The sequence below is a fragment of the Condylura cristata genome, unplaced genomic scaffold (assembly GCF_000260355.1).
Source record: "Condylura cristata isolate star-nosed mole 26May11 unplaced genomic scaffold, ConCri1.0 scaffold00026, whole genome shotgun sequence".
Lineage (NCBI taxonomy): Eukaryota > Metazoa > Chordata > Mammalia > Eulipotyphla > Talpidae > Condylura > Condylura cristata.
The window spans coordinates 519,325-531,463 of NW_004567127.1; the positions used below are offsets into that span (position 1 = coordinate 519,325).

Below are 12,139 nucleotides of genomic sequence, written 5' to 3' on the forward strand. Positions count from 1 at the left end.
GGACTTCCGGCGCCGGCGCAGGTGGCGGTGTGGAGCGCCGAGCTCCGGGACCGCGCGGGCCGAGCGGCGGCTGCTGGTGGGCGTCATGAGCTTGGCTGGGGGCCGGGCCCCCCGGAAGACCGCGGGGAACCGGCTTTCGGGGCTCCTGGAGGCGGAGGAGGAGGATGAGTTCTACCAGACGACCTATGGGGGTTTCACGGAGGCAAGAGACGGGCCTGGGCGGGGAGGGGAGGAGGCTGAGCGCGGTCCCCGAGGGAGAAACCGCGGACAAAGAGGGGCGCGAGGAGGGGCGCTGGCGGCCGGTCCTCGGGCGGGTGGGCCGGCTGGGGCCTTGGGCGGCCCGGGGGGGGCACTCGTCGGGGCGCCCAGCGGCAGGGAGCCTGGCCGCACTCCGGCCTCGGCAGGCGCCTCGCAGGCGCGCTGGGGCCGCGCCGACCCGCAGCCGCTTTATTCACTGCAGTAGACCGGGGACGTCTGGGGAGCAGAGGCCTGGGAGCGCCGGCCTGGCTGTCCGCTCCCGAGGCAGCGTGCCCTGACCGTCCGACAAGTGTCGCTGTTTATTGCATTTCCCGTGCGGCCTGCGTGTTTATTCCTGTTGCATGTAATGATGCTAGGGTGACTGTTGGTGCAGCGGTAGCATCTCCAGTGCCTGGGTTGTGTTTCCCTTCCATACTACACACGTCAGTGCAGGGTCCACCGTTAAAATGCATGATCAGGAGTAAAACGAGTGGTTGCTGAGGGGCTGTGTGACACGTGGGAGCCAGAGCTGGTGGGAGGGGCATCCCTGGGGGGCAGTATGGAAAGTAGACGTTAGCGGGGTGAAGATCAGTAGCACGGGAAAGGGAGAAGAGGTGGCAGAAAAATCCTGGTCTGGAAGGGTGTCGTCTTCTGTCCCCCTCCAGACAGTGAAGGAAAGTAAAAGTTGTTAAGACCGGAAGAGGTCAGATAGGGCCTTGTCAGCCATGGTAAGGAGTTTGGCCCAGCATTGGCGGACTGAGGCCTACTGAAGTGCCGTAGTCGAAGCTGGGCCTTAGAGAGGCCACTGTAAGGAGGAGGGTCGGCAGCCGGCGGTGGGGTCCAGAAGTGGAGAGTTGCAGAGAGATTAAAACGGAACCCACAGGATTTGGGGCCCGAGTGGGAGTTATTTACACAGCCCTACCCTGCTGCTTTAAAATAGAACCTTCTTGCCTCTCCTGCAAAGGCCATTTTCCTATTCCTGTCATTTTATGAGCGGTTACTTAATATGTACCCTGCGTGCCTCCAAAAAGGATTTAAAGAGGCTTACAATATAAGCAAAAAGTAGGAGCAGTAAAAATAGACAGATCAGAAGTAATTGCGCCTGGAGCCTCCCTGCTGAAGTGGTGATGGCAGCTGATAGTAAATTTAGCCGTGAGCTTCCTGGCAGCCAAACCCGAATTTCTCTCTTCAGTAAAAAAGAAGTGTATGTATGCCTTAAGAAATACTTACGCAGCATTCAATCCTAGGGCGAGTTACATCCTTCCATAAAACACATGAAGATAGCGCTTGGCAGATGATGTAGACGTTTCTCGCCCGGTCATGTCTGTTTACGGCCCTCGGTAACGGAGTGACGGTAAACGAAAGCATTTCAGCTGGGCACCAGGCTGACCTGTGGCTGAGCTAGTGCCCTGTGGAGCTAGGGCTCGGTGCCGGTTAGCCGAGCGGAGACTGTGCTCCGACTGCTGTCACCGTCGTGCTGGGCGTCCGTGCACAGACAGATCTGTGACGGCTCGGGTGCAGCTGCTGTGCTGCTGGCTCACTCAGGCAGCGCACTGGCCGCGCTTAGCCCCTTAGTCCGCATCACTGGTGAAGAGATGACCGCGGGTTTGAGGTGCTGCCCTGCCGGTTAACTCCTCTCTCCCTAGTGTTTGCTTTCTCCTTCCCTTCCCACCGTGGCTGCCATTTTCGACCCAGCCTGAATCACCCCACATTCAGGCAGGACACCGCAGCCCTGCTCCAGCCCAAAAGCTGCCCAGAGCGCTGAGATACAGCTCTGCGTTTTCCTCTCCCCGAATCCTCGCTGCGTCCCCGCTGTGTGGATAGTGTCAATACCCAGCTGTTTCTCTGGCCTCGCTGAGAAGCCATTTCTTGGTACCTTGAGGTCACCTCAGCAGTGATTACCCGTGCTGGGGACAGTGAGGAGAGAGAAGGGTCACTGGCCTGCAGGGTGAAGGCACAAGGTTGCCGCCTGCGCTCCGGTTCTCTCCAGGCCGGAGGCGACCTCTGCAGGTGCACAGCCCTGCAAGGCAGCTGGTGGGGTCTGCAAGGAGGCGCCCAGCAGTCAGCTGGGAGAGCGCAGTGCCAGGAAGCCGTCTGCGGCTTGGGGCCCCAGCCCTGCTTCATGGACGCGCTTCCGCACCTTCGTCCCCACCGCTGGGAGGCCCTGCCCCTCCGGGCTGTCCAGGCGCTGCCAGTACTCCGAGCCATGCTCACGTCTTCCTCACAGTGTAGAACAGCATTTACCAAACTGGAACACGCTGGCCCCGCCTGCCCGCTCCCTGTTCCGTCCCGTCCTTCACAGAGCCGCTTGGCGCCTGGTCTAGGGGTGCAGCCCGCAGCACGGGCCTTCCCAGACGCCCGCCCGCGGCCAGTCCTTCCTCTGACGCCGCGACGTTGGCTCGCCTCTGGCCCCTTAATGTCGCCGCATGCCAGGCTGCCTTTTACCACGGTGACGTGTCTGTCAGACCGCACCCGTGAAGGTAAAGACCTGGCTGCACCACTCGCGCCCAGCACTGGCCGTCGCACTGCTGGCCATCGGTGCTGGGCAGGAGACCTCCCGCCTGGAGAGTGAAGCTGGGCGGGAGGGAGCGTGGGCGGCGAGGCCTCCGCCCCACAGGGGCCTGCTGCCGGCGAGAACCCGTGTCCCGTGTCCTCAGGAGTCGGGAGATGACGAGTACCAAGGGGACCAGTCGGACACAGAGGACGAGGTGGACTCTGACTTTGACATCGACGAGGGGGACGAGCCATCCAGTGACGGGGAAGCCGAAGAGCCGCGGCGGAAGCGCCGGGTGGTCACCAAAGCCTATAAGGTGCGGAGGGCGGGGGGCTCCGGCCTGCCCGTGCTTCCTCGGCCTGCACCCGCCCCGGCCCCCGCCTGGCCCTGGTCGGCCTCCCGCTGCTCGTCCTCTTTCTCCTCCATCTCTTCTGCCCCCAGGAGCCCCTCAAGAGCCTGAGGCCGCGGAAGGCCAGCGCCCCCGCCGGCGGCTCTCAGAAGGCCCGAGAGGAGAAGGCGCTGCTGCCGCTGGGGCTGCAGGAAGACGGCGCCGACAGTGAGTGGGGCGGCCTCGGGCGGCTGGGCCGGCGGCTGGCGGAGGCCTCTGCTCGCCGCGGTCGGTGCCTCCCTGCGGGGCACGAGGGAACCTTGCTCTCACGGATGCGCCCCGCGGCGCTGGGGCGCAGACCACCCGGGGCCAGGCAGCCCCTCGCGGTCAGGAAAGACTGCCCGCGAGGCGGCGGTGTCCTCGGCCGCCGGGCCGGGTCGGGGCGCCAGGGTGGTCGTTGTATTCCGCAACGGCGTGTGGACGTTTGAAGTGGCTGCTGAGTAAAGTTGTAGAATGATGCTCGTCTCGGCGGCCCGCGCGGACTCGGCCTCCCCGCGCCCCCCTCCAGGCCGGAAGTCCATGCGTCAGTCCACGGCGGAGCACACGCGGCAGACGTTCCTGCGCGTGCAGGAGCGGCAGGGCCAGTCAAGGCGGCGGAAGGGGCCCCACTGCGAGCGGCCCCTGACCCAGGACGAGCTGCTCCGGGAGGCCAAGATCACGGAGGAGCTCAACTTACGCTCGCTAGGTCAGTGCGCGGCTGCGGCCAGCGGGGAGCACTGAGGCGCGCCGGCCGGGAGGACTGGGAGGGTGAACGACAGAGCGGGGCGAGGCGGGGTCCGGGCAGGACTGACAGTCGCGAGACACTGGCGAGGAAGTGACAGTGACGCCCCAAGTTCCCCCTCTGAGGCAGTGGGTGGGCTTGAGATGGGAGAGCAGGGCCGAGAAAGCTGACCCCCGGGGGGGCCGGGCTTGGAGGCCTCCCGGCCGGCGTGGGTGGGCAGATGCCGGCCGGCGAGGGCGTGCGACACGGGTGGGAAGGGCCTGACCCCGGCCCCCTCCTTCCTCTGACCCTGAAGAGACGTACGAGCGCCTCGAGGCTGACAAGAAGAAGCAGGTTCACAAAAAGCGGAAGTGCCCGGGGCCCGTGATCACCTACCACTCAGTGACTGTGCCGCTTGTGGGGGACCTGGGCCCCAAGGACGAGAACGTCGACGTGGAAGGGTGAGCCTCGGGGGCCTCGCTCCCACGTTGCGCCCCGTGGCGCCCGCTCTCCTCAGCCAGCTCCGGCCTCCGCCGTCTCATCTGTCCCCTCTGCTTCTCATCCTGCCCACTGCTGACCGATGCCCAGAAGGTTCCCGGCCCTCTTCCTCCGCCCGCTCCTCACCTGCTGGTCCTTTTCTCTTTTTAAATCTATGAAGAGGGAACATTTCTCATCACACTTTTTTAATTCATGCATACAGAACTGGGGTCCAGGCCAGAGGTGCAGGGGTGAGGGGATTCCCCAGAGAGAGCAGAGTGGGGCGCAGAGCAGAGCAGGCAGATGAACTGAAGCCCACTGCTGAGGGGCAGCGGGGAGACAGGCGGAGTCTGCTGCGGCCCGGGGTCCCTCTGGCGGGGGTCAGAGCCGCGCTTCAGCCCGCTGCGCCACCGGGCCGCCCGGCGGGCCTGTTCCGAACTTGCCTGTTTTCGCTCCTCAGCTGTTTTCTCTCTCTCAGACTCGATCCTGCGCCTGCGGCTTCAGCGTTGACGCCTCGTGCTGGGGCCGGGCCCGTCGTCCCTCCTGCTCGCTGCTCACGAACCTTCATCACTTTCAGTGATGATGCCACTTTTGAGGAATGGTTCCCCCAAGGGCGGCCCCCAAAGGTCCCTGTCCGGGAGGTCTGCCCAGTGACGCACCGCCCAGCCCTCTACCGAGACCCCGTCACAGACATCCCCTACGCCACCGCCCGGGCCTTCAAGATCATCCGCGAGGCCTACAAGAAGTACATCACTGCCCACGGGCTGCCGCCCGCCGCCTCGGCCCTGGGCCCTGGCCCACCGCCGCCTGAGCCCCTCCCGGGCTCCGGGCCCCGGGCGCTGCGCCAGAAGATCGTCATCAAGTGAGGAGAAGCCCAGTCCTCAGACCCCTGCTCCTGCCCCACTGGCTCTGGTCCCGCCAGCCATTGCCACAGCTTCCCTGCCCGGCCCCTCGCTCCTACTGGTTTTATTCGTGTTTTTTAACCTAATAAAATAGAGAGATCCCCCGTCTGGTGTCTGCTCAGACCGGGAGCAGGCGTGTGTCTCGGCACGGCCAGACCTGTTTGCTAGCGTTCCTGAGGAGCGGCCCTTCTATAGTGTGATTTTTAAAAGTCACTTATCTTTGCGTAGAACGGGGTGCAGGCCAGAGGTGTGGGGGACGAGAGGACTCCAGAGAAAGAGTGGGGAGCAGAGCAGGCGGATTCACTGACACCCACTGCTAAGGGGCGGCGGGGAGCCAGAGAGGGCTGCTGGGCCCCGGTCACCCCTGGCCGAGGGGGCCGCCCTTTCCGAATTCTCACAGCAGTCCTCCAGCTGGATTTTGGACACCTAAAGTGACACACCCAGACAGAACCGTTGGGTTCACCTTGTCTCCTCAGATTCACTGCTCGGACGCCCTGGGCGCCAAAGCCGTGGGCACGCCAGGCGCTCCAGCGCTGGGCGCCTCGGCTGCGGGCAGGCAGGTGCCGTGGCCACGCGCGGCCACTAGAGGCGCCGGGCTGGCGGGCGCAGCCGTGTATATGTGACCTCCCACCCCCCCACCTGGCCAGAGCTAAAATAATAAAATGCTGAGCTCACTGCTCCCCCACCTGCTCCCCCACCCGCTCTGCGGCTCCTCCTGCTGTCAGGGCTCCAGCAGCCCAGCGCAGCCCAGGGGCGGCAAGCAGGGAGGCTCGGACTGGCGACTGGTACGACTGGTACGTGGGGACCGGGGACCGCAGGGCCTTGGCGCAGGCCCCTGGGTGCGGCGAGCGGCGCCCACGGCAGGGACGGCCCAGTCGTCCCGTCCAAAACCACCGCTGACACGGGAGTAGCCGCTCGACCGGCGCGGTGTGCCGTGCAGCTCGGGGTCACACCCCAAGGGGCTGCCCCGCGTAGAAGGGAGGCTCCGCTGGGGCCTGCCCCACGCGGATCCTGGGTCACCAGCCCCCCGAGCCAGGGACGGACTAGGGGCTCAGTGCTCCCCGGAGGCCAAACCCTTCTCCCGCGGGCGTGCCCCGGCTCCCCTGAGGGGAGCCCTCCCTTGGGGTCCAGGCGTCAGCACGCAAAGAGCAGGCCTTGTTCGCCTCGCTACAGCGGGCTGCACTTCGGGGCAGCGGGGGGGAATTTCCCCAAGACCTCTGCCTGCCCCCCTTCCTTCCCACGGGACCCGGGCACGGGGCCAGCTGTTGGCAGGGCCCCCCGGCAGCTGTGCAAGGGCAAGAGGCACCACCGACCCGCGAGGGCGGAGGGGAGGGGCCGCCACCACTGCTCCATCACACCCCGGGGAGGCGAATGCGGCGCAGACGCGTCCGGAACTGGGAGCACGCGAGGGGACTCCGGCTTCAACCCGACCGTCCCTGTCTTCGTGCCCAGCTAGACTCCAGCCCAGGCGTCCAGTTCCTGGCCCTGCCAAGCACCCCCCCAGTCCCGCCGCTGTCCAACACCCCCCGACGCCCCTCAGGCGCCACGCCCCACACGGGGAGGGGCGGGGACCATCATGTCGTCGTACCAGAAGGAGCTGGAGAAGTACAGAGACATAGACGAAGACGAGATCCTCAGGAGCTTGAGCCCCGAGGAGCTGGAGCAGCTGGACTGCGAGCTTCAGGAGATGGACCCCGAGGTAGGGCGTCCGCCAGGCGGCGCGGCCAGGCTCTCGCAGGGCTGGTCCCAGACGCCGAGACCTGTGTCAGCACCGGGACCTTGAGTCCCACGAGGGCCAGGGGAAGTGTCTGGAGATGTTCTGGGGAACCCTGCAGGTGCCCCAGTTCAGAGGGGCGGTCTGACTTGCGCCCCAAAACTCACCCCTAAGAACATGCTCCTGCCAGCTGGACTAAGACAACGAGATCAGACCAAAAAGAGCCCAACGGGACCCCTGGACCGAGAGGCCTTGCTGCAGTACCTGGAGCAGCAGGCCCTGGAGGTCAAGGAGCGGGAGGACTTGGTGCCCTTCACAGGCGAGAAGAAGGGTACGGAGCCCCGACTCCCACACGCTCCCGCCCCGGCCGCCCTCCCCGCCTCCAGCTCCCGGCAGCCAGCCGAGGGCCCCACCGCCTGGCCCGTGCACACCAGCTCAGGCTCGAGTCCTCACACGGGCTCAGAGTCCCAGTGCCCAGCAGCCCACCCCTGGAGAACAAGGGACATCAGGCCCGGGGCCTTGGGGGACGCCGCGGCCTGAGCCTGTCGCCCCCCGCCAGGGAAGCCCTTTATTCAGCCCAAGAGGGAGATCCCAGCGCAGGAGCAGATCACGCTGGAGCCCGAGCTGGAGGCGGCGCTGGCCCAGGCCACGGACGCCGAGATGTGTGACATCGCAGGTGGGCAGCCCCGGGCAAGGACAGGGCGCGCAGGGCCTGGGACCACCGCGGGGGACGCGCCGGGGCGGGCGCCAGGTCGTGGCTTTAACTTGCCTTTCTCGAGGGCGCTGTCTCCCTCTCAGACTCAGTAAGTCTCGAGGACGATTTCACAGATGGGGAAGCTCAGAATGGGGCGGTTCGGCTGGAGACGGGGAGCCCGGCAGGTCCCTCGCCCTGCCGTGGCGCTCAGGGCCCGAGCGGCGCTGCCCTGACGGGTCAGAGCAGGGACCCCGGGGCTGGGGCGGGCGGCGGGCCCTGGGCGGAGCCTCCCACCGCCCTCCCCGCGCAGCCATCCTGGGCATGTACACGCTGATGAGCAACAAGCAGTACTACGACGCCATCTGCAGCGGCGAGATCTGCAACACGGAAGGCATCAGCAGTGAGTGCGGCCGGCGGCCGGGCCCGGGGGCGCCGCGCGGGCGGCCGGGAGAGGGGCCGGCGGGCACGCTGAGGTCTCCTTCCTGCCCTCGCCACCAGGTGTGGTGCAGCCGGACAAGTATAAGCCAGTGCCAGACGAGCCCCCGAACCCCACCAACATCGAGGAGATCCTGAAGAGTGTTCGCAGCAATGACAAGGAGCTGGAGGAGGTGAACCTCAACAACATACAGGTACTCGACCCCCCCACCCCGTCCAGACAGGAGACGGCGATGGCGCCGAGCCTCCGCCCTCTCCCGCCTGCAGGACATCCCGATGCCCGTGCTCACGGAGCTGTGCCAGGCCATGAAGACCAACACCCACGTCCGCAGCTTCAGCCTGGTGGCCACAAAGAGCGGCGACCCCATCGCCAGTGTAAGGCTAGGCCAGCACCCCCGGCCGCACCCCGCAGCGCTGGCACCAAGGGTCATGCCGGGGCGCTCCCATCACGCTCTCGGGGTGGCCCCGATGAAGCGCTTCCCTCAGCCCCCCAGCTCCGAGCTCCGAGCCTCCCAGGCCAGCCTCCCCTAGCGCCCCAACCGCAGGGTGCACGCCCCCCACCTCCTGTCCCAGCACTGTGGTCAAAGGGCGGCTCCCCTGCGGCCCCTGCTGCCTCGCCGCCCCAACCCCACCCGCCCCGCAGGCGGTGGCCGACATGCTGCGAGAGAACCGCAGCCTCCGGAGCCTGAACATCGAGTCCAACTTCATCAGCAGCGCGGGGCTCATGGCCGTGCTGAAGGCGGTTCGGGAAAACGCCACACTCACCGAGCTCCGCGTGGACAACCAGGTCTGCGGCTTCGGCCTCCGCCCTCAGCGGGGCTCGCGGCTGCCGCTGCCCGGGGCAGCGCGGCTGGGAGTTCCTGGCTTCTCTGTGCGCCAGAGCGCGGTCAGCGCGTCCCACTGTCCACTCCAGAGACACGTGTCTCTTTGGCTTCCCCAAGGTGTTGTGGTTGGGACGGGGACGATCAGGACAGGACAGGATGGTCAGGATGGGTCAGGATGATCAGGACAGGACAGGATGGTCAGGACGGGAAGGACGGTCAGGATGCATCGTCCACAGAGAGGGGCTGACGGCGGGCCCCTCCCCTGCAGCGACAGTGGCCAGGTGATGCAGTGGAGATGGAGATGGCCACCGTGCTCGAACAGTGTCCCTCCATCGTCCGCTTCGGCTACCACTTCACACAGCAGGGGCCACGCGCGCGCGCCGCCCAGGCCATGACGCGGAACAATGAGCTCCGTGAGTCCCGCAGGGTGGCGAGGGGTCTGGACGCCGGTGGGCCCCCCTGAAAGCTGGGGTGCGCCACAGCAGTCTTGCCCCAGAAGTCCGTGGTCAGTCAGGACAGACAGGAGGGAGGAGGCTCCGGCCAGCAGGGAAGCCAGGGAGGCCATCCCGGGCGCTGCTTTCACTTGCCGGGGCACCTCCTCCTGGGTGACCCCGCCCGGGGCGTGTGGTGGCTCAGGATGGTACTCCCGAGTCTGGCCAAGGAACTAGGAGAAAGCACCCGCTGCGGCCTGACGGAATAAACTGCTCACGCTCCCTCTCACAGGTCGCCAGCAAAAAAAGAGCTAAAGTCCCTCTGCCTTCCCAGCTGCAGCGGCGCCCGGCGCTCACCCTTCCTGCCCCCCTTTCCTGTAATAAAGGCCCTGCCGCCCACTCTGCCTCCTCCTCGCTTGGGCTTTGGGGCGGGAATCTTGGCGCTCACCCCCAGGGCCGCTGCCAGCTCCTGGGGCTTATTTATACTCTAGGGATCAGCAGGCAGGAGGGTCAGGTTGCTAGGAGGAGGTGGGGCTCCCTTGGAGCCCCAGTCTCTCCCTCCAGGGGCGCTCAGTCCAGGCCCCTTCCCAGACATGGCCAGGCCCCGCGCCCGCCCAGGCCCTGCGCAGAGCGCCCGCGGCGGGCCGCCGCTCCGAGGCAGAGGCCTCCCTCTGGCGGGCTGTTAGTAGGGCGCTGGGCTGCCAGCAGCTGGCTTGGCACGGCTGTGGGGCGGGGGAGGGGCAGAGGTAGGGCAGCGTGCACAGGGCAGGAAGGACCGGCCGGCCGGCAGAGGACCAACAGGCTGGAGGCCTGAGAGGGGCAAGGAAGCGGACACAGCAGCGTGAGGTGCCCGGCGCCGGCTGTTTATTGACCAACCGGGTGGGGGAGGAGAGCGGGGTCAGTCCTCAGGGAGCCCGGGGGGCTCTTCCTCGTCGGAGTCAAACTCAACATTTTCGTCCTTCACCCATCGGCCTTGTCCGTCTGGGATCCAACCAGAGCTGGAATGTCAGAGAAACAAAGCACGGATCAGGGAGGAGGTCGACGAAGTAGCGGGCCAGGAGCAGGTCCGAATGGAGGCGGCTCGCGAGGGGAGACGCGGCGCTGCCACCCACCTCCGCAGGCTGAGGAAGTGGTCCAGCACCCGCCTCCTCGCGGGGCTCAGCGGCACAGGGGGCGGCGCGGCGGCCAACTCCGCAGCCTGTGGGCCAGCCACGGCCTCGGCGAGCCCGCGGCTCTTCTCACTTGGGCGGTCAACCTCGCGCGGTGTCCCAGCGGGACGGGAGGCAGCGGGCCGGGGGGCCTCTGGCCTGGGCAGAGGAGAGTCGGGCCTGTGAAGGCGCAGAGGAAAGGGCGCTCCGGGACGCCCCCTCCACACCAGGGACCCTGTGCTCCTCAAAGGTCACCCTGCATCCGTGGACTTCGGAATCAATGGACTTAGAAAAGGCGGGGTCAAACAGGTTTTTAAGTCTTAAAAGAAATAATCAAAGGTCGTAGAGCCCTTAACACGCACAGGTATCACCATTCTTCGTAGAACTACAAGAGTTCTATTTCCCAAACTTTTTCAAAGCTTAAAAACTCGGGGGCCCCCCTGGTGGCACAGGGGTTAAGCCTCAGCACTGTGAAGTGGCCCCTAGCCACTGCAGCCTGGGTTCGATGCCCGGCCAGGGAGGGACCCCCAGGGCACAACAGACCCCTCTTGTCTCCCCGCTGCCCCTCAGCAGTGGCTGTCAGTGGATCCGCCTGTCCCGCTCCCCACTCTGTCTCTGGGGAGTTCTTCTCCCCCCAACTATGGTCTGCACCCCAGCTCTTGTGTGCATCAATAAATAAAAACAATCCCTGAAATACCAGCTACCACGTCCAGCACACTAGCAACCCTGGAATGTCGGGGAACGCTTCAGAGCCGTCCGCCTCCTGCCCCGCCCTGCCCCTGGCTTCCCTGCCCAGCACACCTGGGCTTTCGCCGGCAGCAGCTGCTATAGTGCGGAGCTCTGTGCAGAGCGTTCTGGGTGATGAGCCGGGTCCGGGTCAACAGAGGAGCCTGGTGCGCAGATGGGAGGCAGAGGGGTGGCTTCAGAGTCAGAGAGTGGGCACTTTCCGGCCACAGGAGAGCAGTGAAACCGTGCCTGGAACACACCCTCCCTCCTCCGATCACCTCAGCTTTGGCCTCGTCGGGTGTCAGCTCATTCTGCTGTCTTGGGTTCTGATCCACCCCCTTTCCGGACCGCTTTTTACCGTAGAAAAGCTGCAGGCCTGTAAAGAAAGGGGAGAATTAAGAGCACAAGAATCGTCAGGTTGTCCTCTGCCTCCTGCCTGCCCCCACACTTACTGGACAGATGCTTTTTGCCCCCACGGTGGGCAGTCAGCATGGCCAAGGTGTCCAGCACAGGTCGGTGGGGACAAATGGCACAAGCAAAGCTGGAGAAGAGCACAAAAAGATAACGGGTCTGGGGCGCCGGGGCGTCCCCGCTGGTCCCACGCCTCCCGGCACTTCCCACGGCTCGGCCCCTCAAGCGCCCAGAGCGGCGAGCGCGAGACTCCCCCGCCGTCGCGGCGGACGGCAGCTCGCGGCCAGTCTAGCGCAGCAGCCCCAGGCGGGACCCGCTCCGCCCGCACCGTCCATCCCGTAGCATCAGCGCCTCGTCCTCGGGGATGTAACTAGCCAGCAGGTCCCCGACTCTTCGCTTCTGCAGGGTGGAAGGGGAGAGGCCCGAAGGGGTGAGGCGACAGGGGAAAGACTGGGGCGAAGGGCCGCGAGAAGCCCCGGGGCAGGGGAGGAAGGGGCCATCCCTGTCCAGTGCCGGACGCCGCCGGCCCCGCCCCCGCTGCGGCCCCGCCGCAGGAGC

The 12,139-nt window shown here is 66.0% G+C and overlaps 3 protein-coding genes across 4 annotated transcripts; 2 read left to right on the forward strand and 1 right to left on the reverse strand.

Annotated features, from left to right (window-relative positions):
• The first annotated feature begins 22 nt into the window (after window positions 1–22).
• VPS72 (vacuolar protein sorting 72 homolog (S. cerevisiae)) lies at window positions 23–5,319 on the forward strand. The gene is made up of 6 exons (XM_004689543.2): window positions 23–202; window positions 2,895–3,047; window positions 3,173–3,287; window positions 3,628–3,804; window positions 4,136–4,280; window positions 4,775–5,319. The coding sequence occupies exons 1-6, from the start codon at window positions 86–88 to the stop codon at window positions 5,160–5,162; spliced, it is 1,095 nt and encodes a 364-aa protein (XP_004689600.1). The 5' UTR covers window positions 23–85; the 3' UTR covers window positions 5,163–5,319.
• Window positions 5,320–5,900: 581 nt separating this feature from the next.
• On the forward strand, window positions 5,901–9,689 carry TMOD4 (tropomodulin 4 (muscle)). 2 transcript variants are annotated; one of them, XM_012730217.1, is made up of 10 exons: window positions 5,901–5,992; window positions 6,651–6,897; window positions 7,087–7,243; window positions 7,472–7,588; window positions 7,917–8,006; window positions 8,105–8,235; window positions 8,309–8,416; window positions 8,685–8,828; window positions 9,134–9,278; window positions 9,589–9,689. In XM_012730217.1, the coding sequence occupies exons 2-10, from the start codon at window positions 6,775–6,777 to the stop codon at window positions 9,609–9,611; spliced, it is 1,038 nt and encodes a 345-aa protein (XP_012585671.1). In that variant the 5' UTR covers window positions 5,901–5,992; window positions 6,651–6,774; the 3' UTR covers window positions 9,612–9,689. The 2 variants fall into 2 exon arrangements, with proteins under 2 accessions (XP_012585671.1, XP_004689601.1); XM_004689544.2 differs by having other exon boundaries at window positions 6,655–6,897.
• Window positions 9,690–10,137: 448 nt separating this feature from the next.
• On the reverse strand, window positions 10,138–12,048 carry LOC101636378 (sodium channel modifier 1). The gene is made up of 6 exons (XM_004689442.2): window positions 11,910–12,048; window positions 11,623–11,711; window positions 11,449–11,546; window positions 11,246–11,334; window positions 10,409–10,603; window positions 10,138–10,294 (listed from the first exon to the last, which is right to left on the reverse strand). The coding sequence occupies exons 1-6, from the start codon at window positions 11,924–11,926 to the stop codon at window positions 10,195–10,197; spliced, it is 588 nt and encodes a 195-aa protein (XP_004689499.1). The 5' UTR covers window positions 11,927–12,048; the 3' UTR covers window positions 10,138–10,194.
• Between the last annotated feature and the right edge of the window lie 91 nt (window positions 12,049–12,139).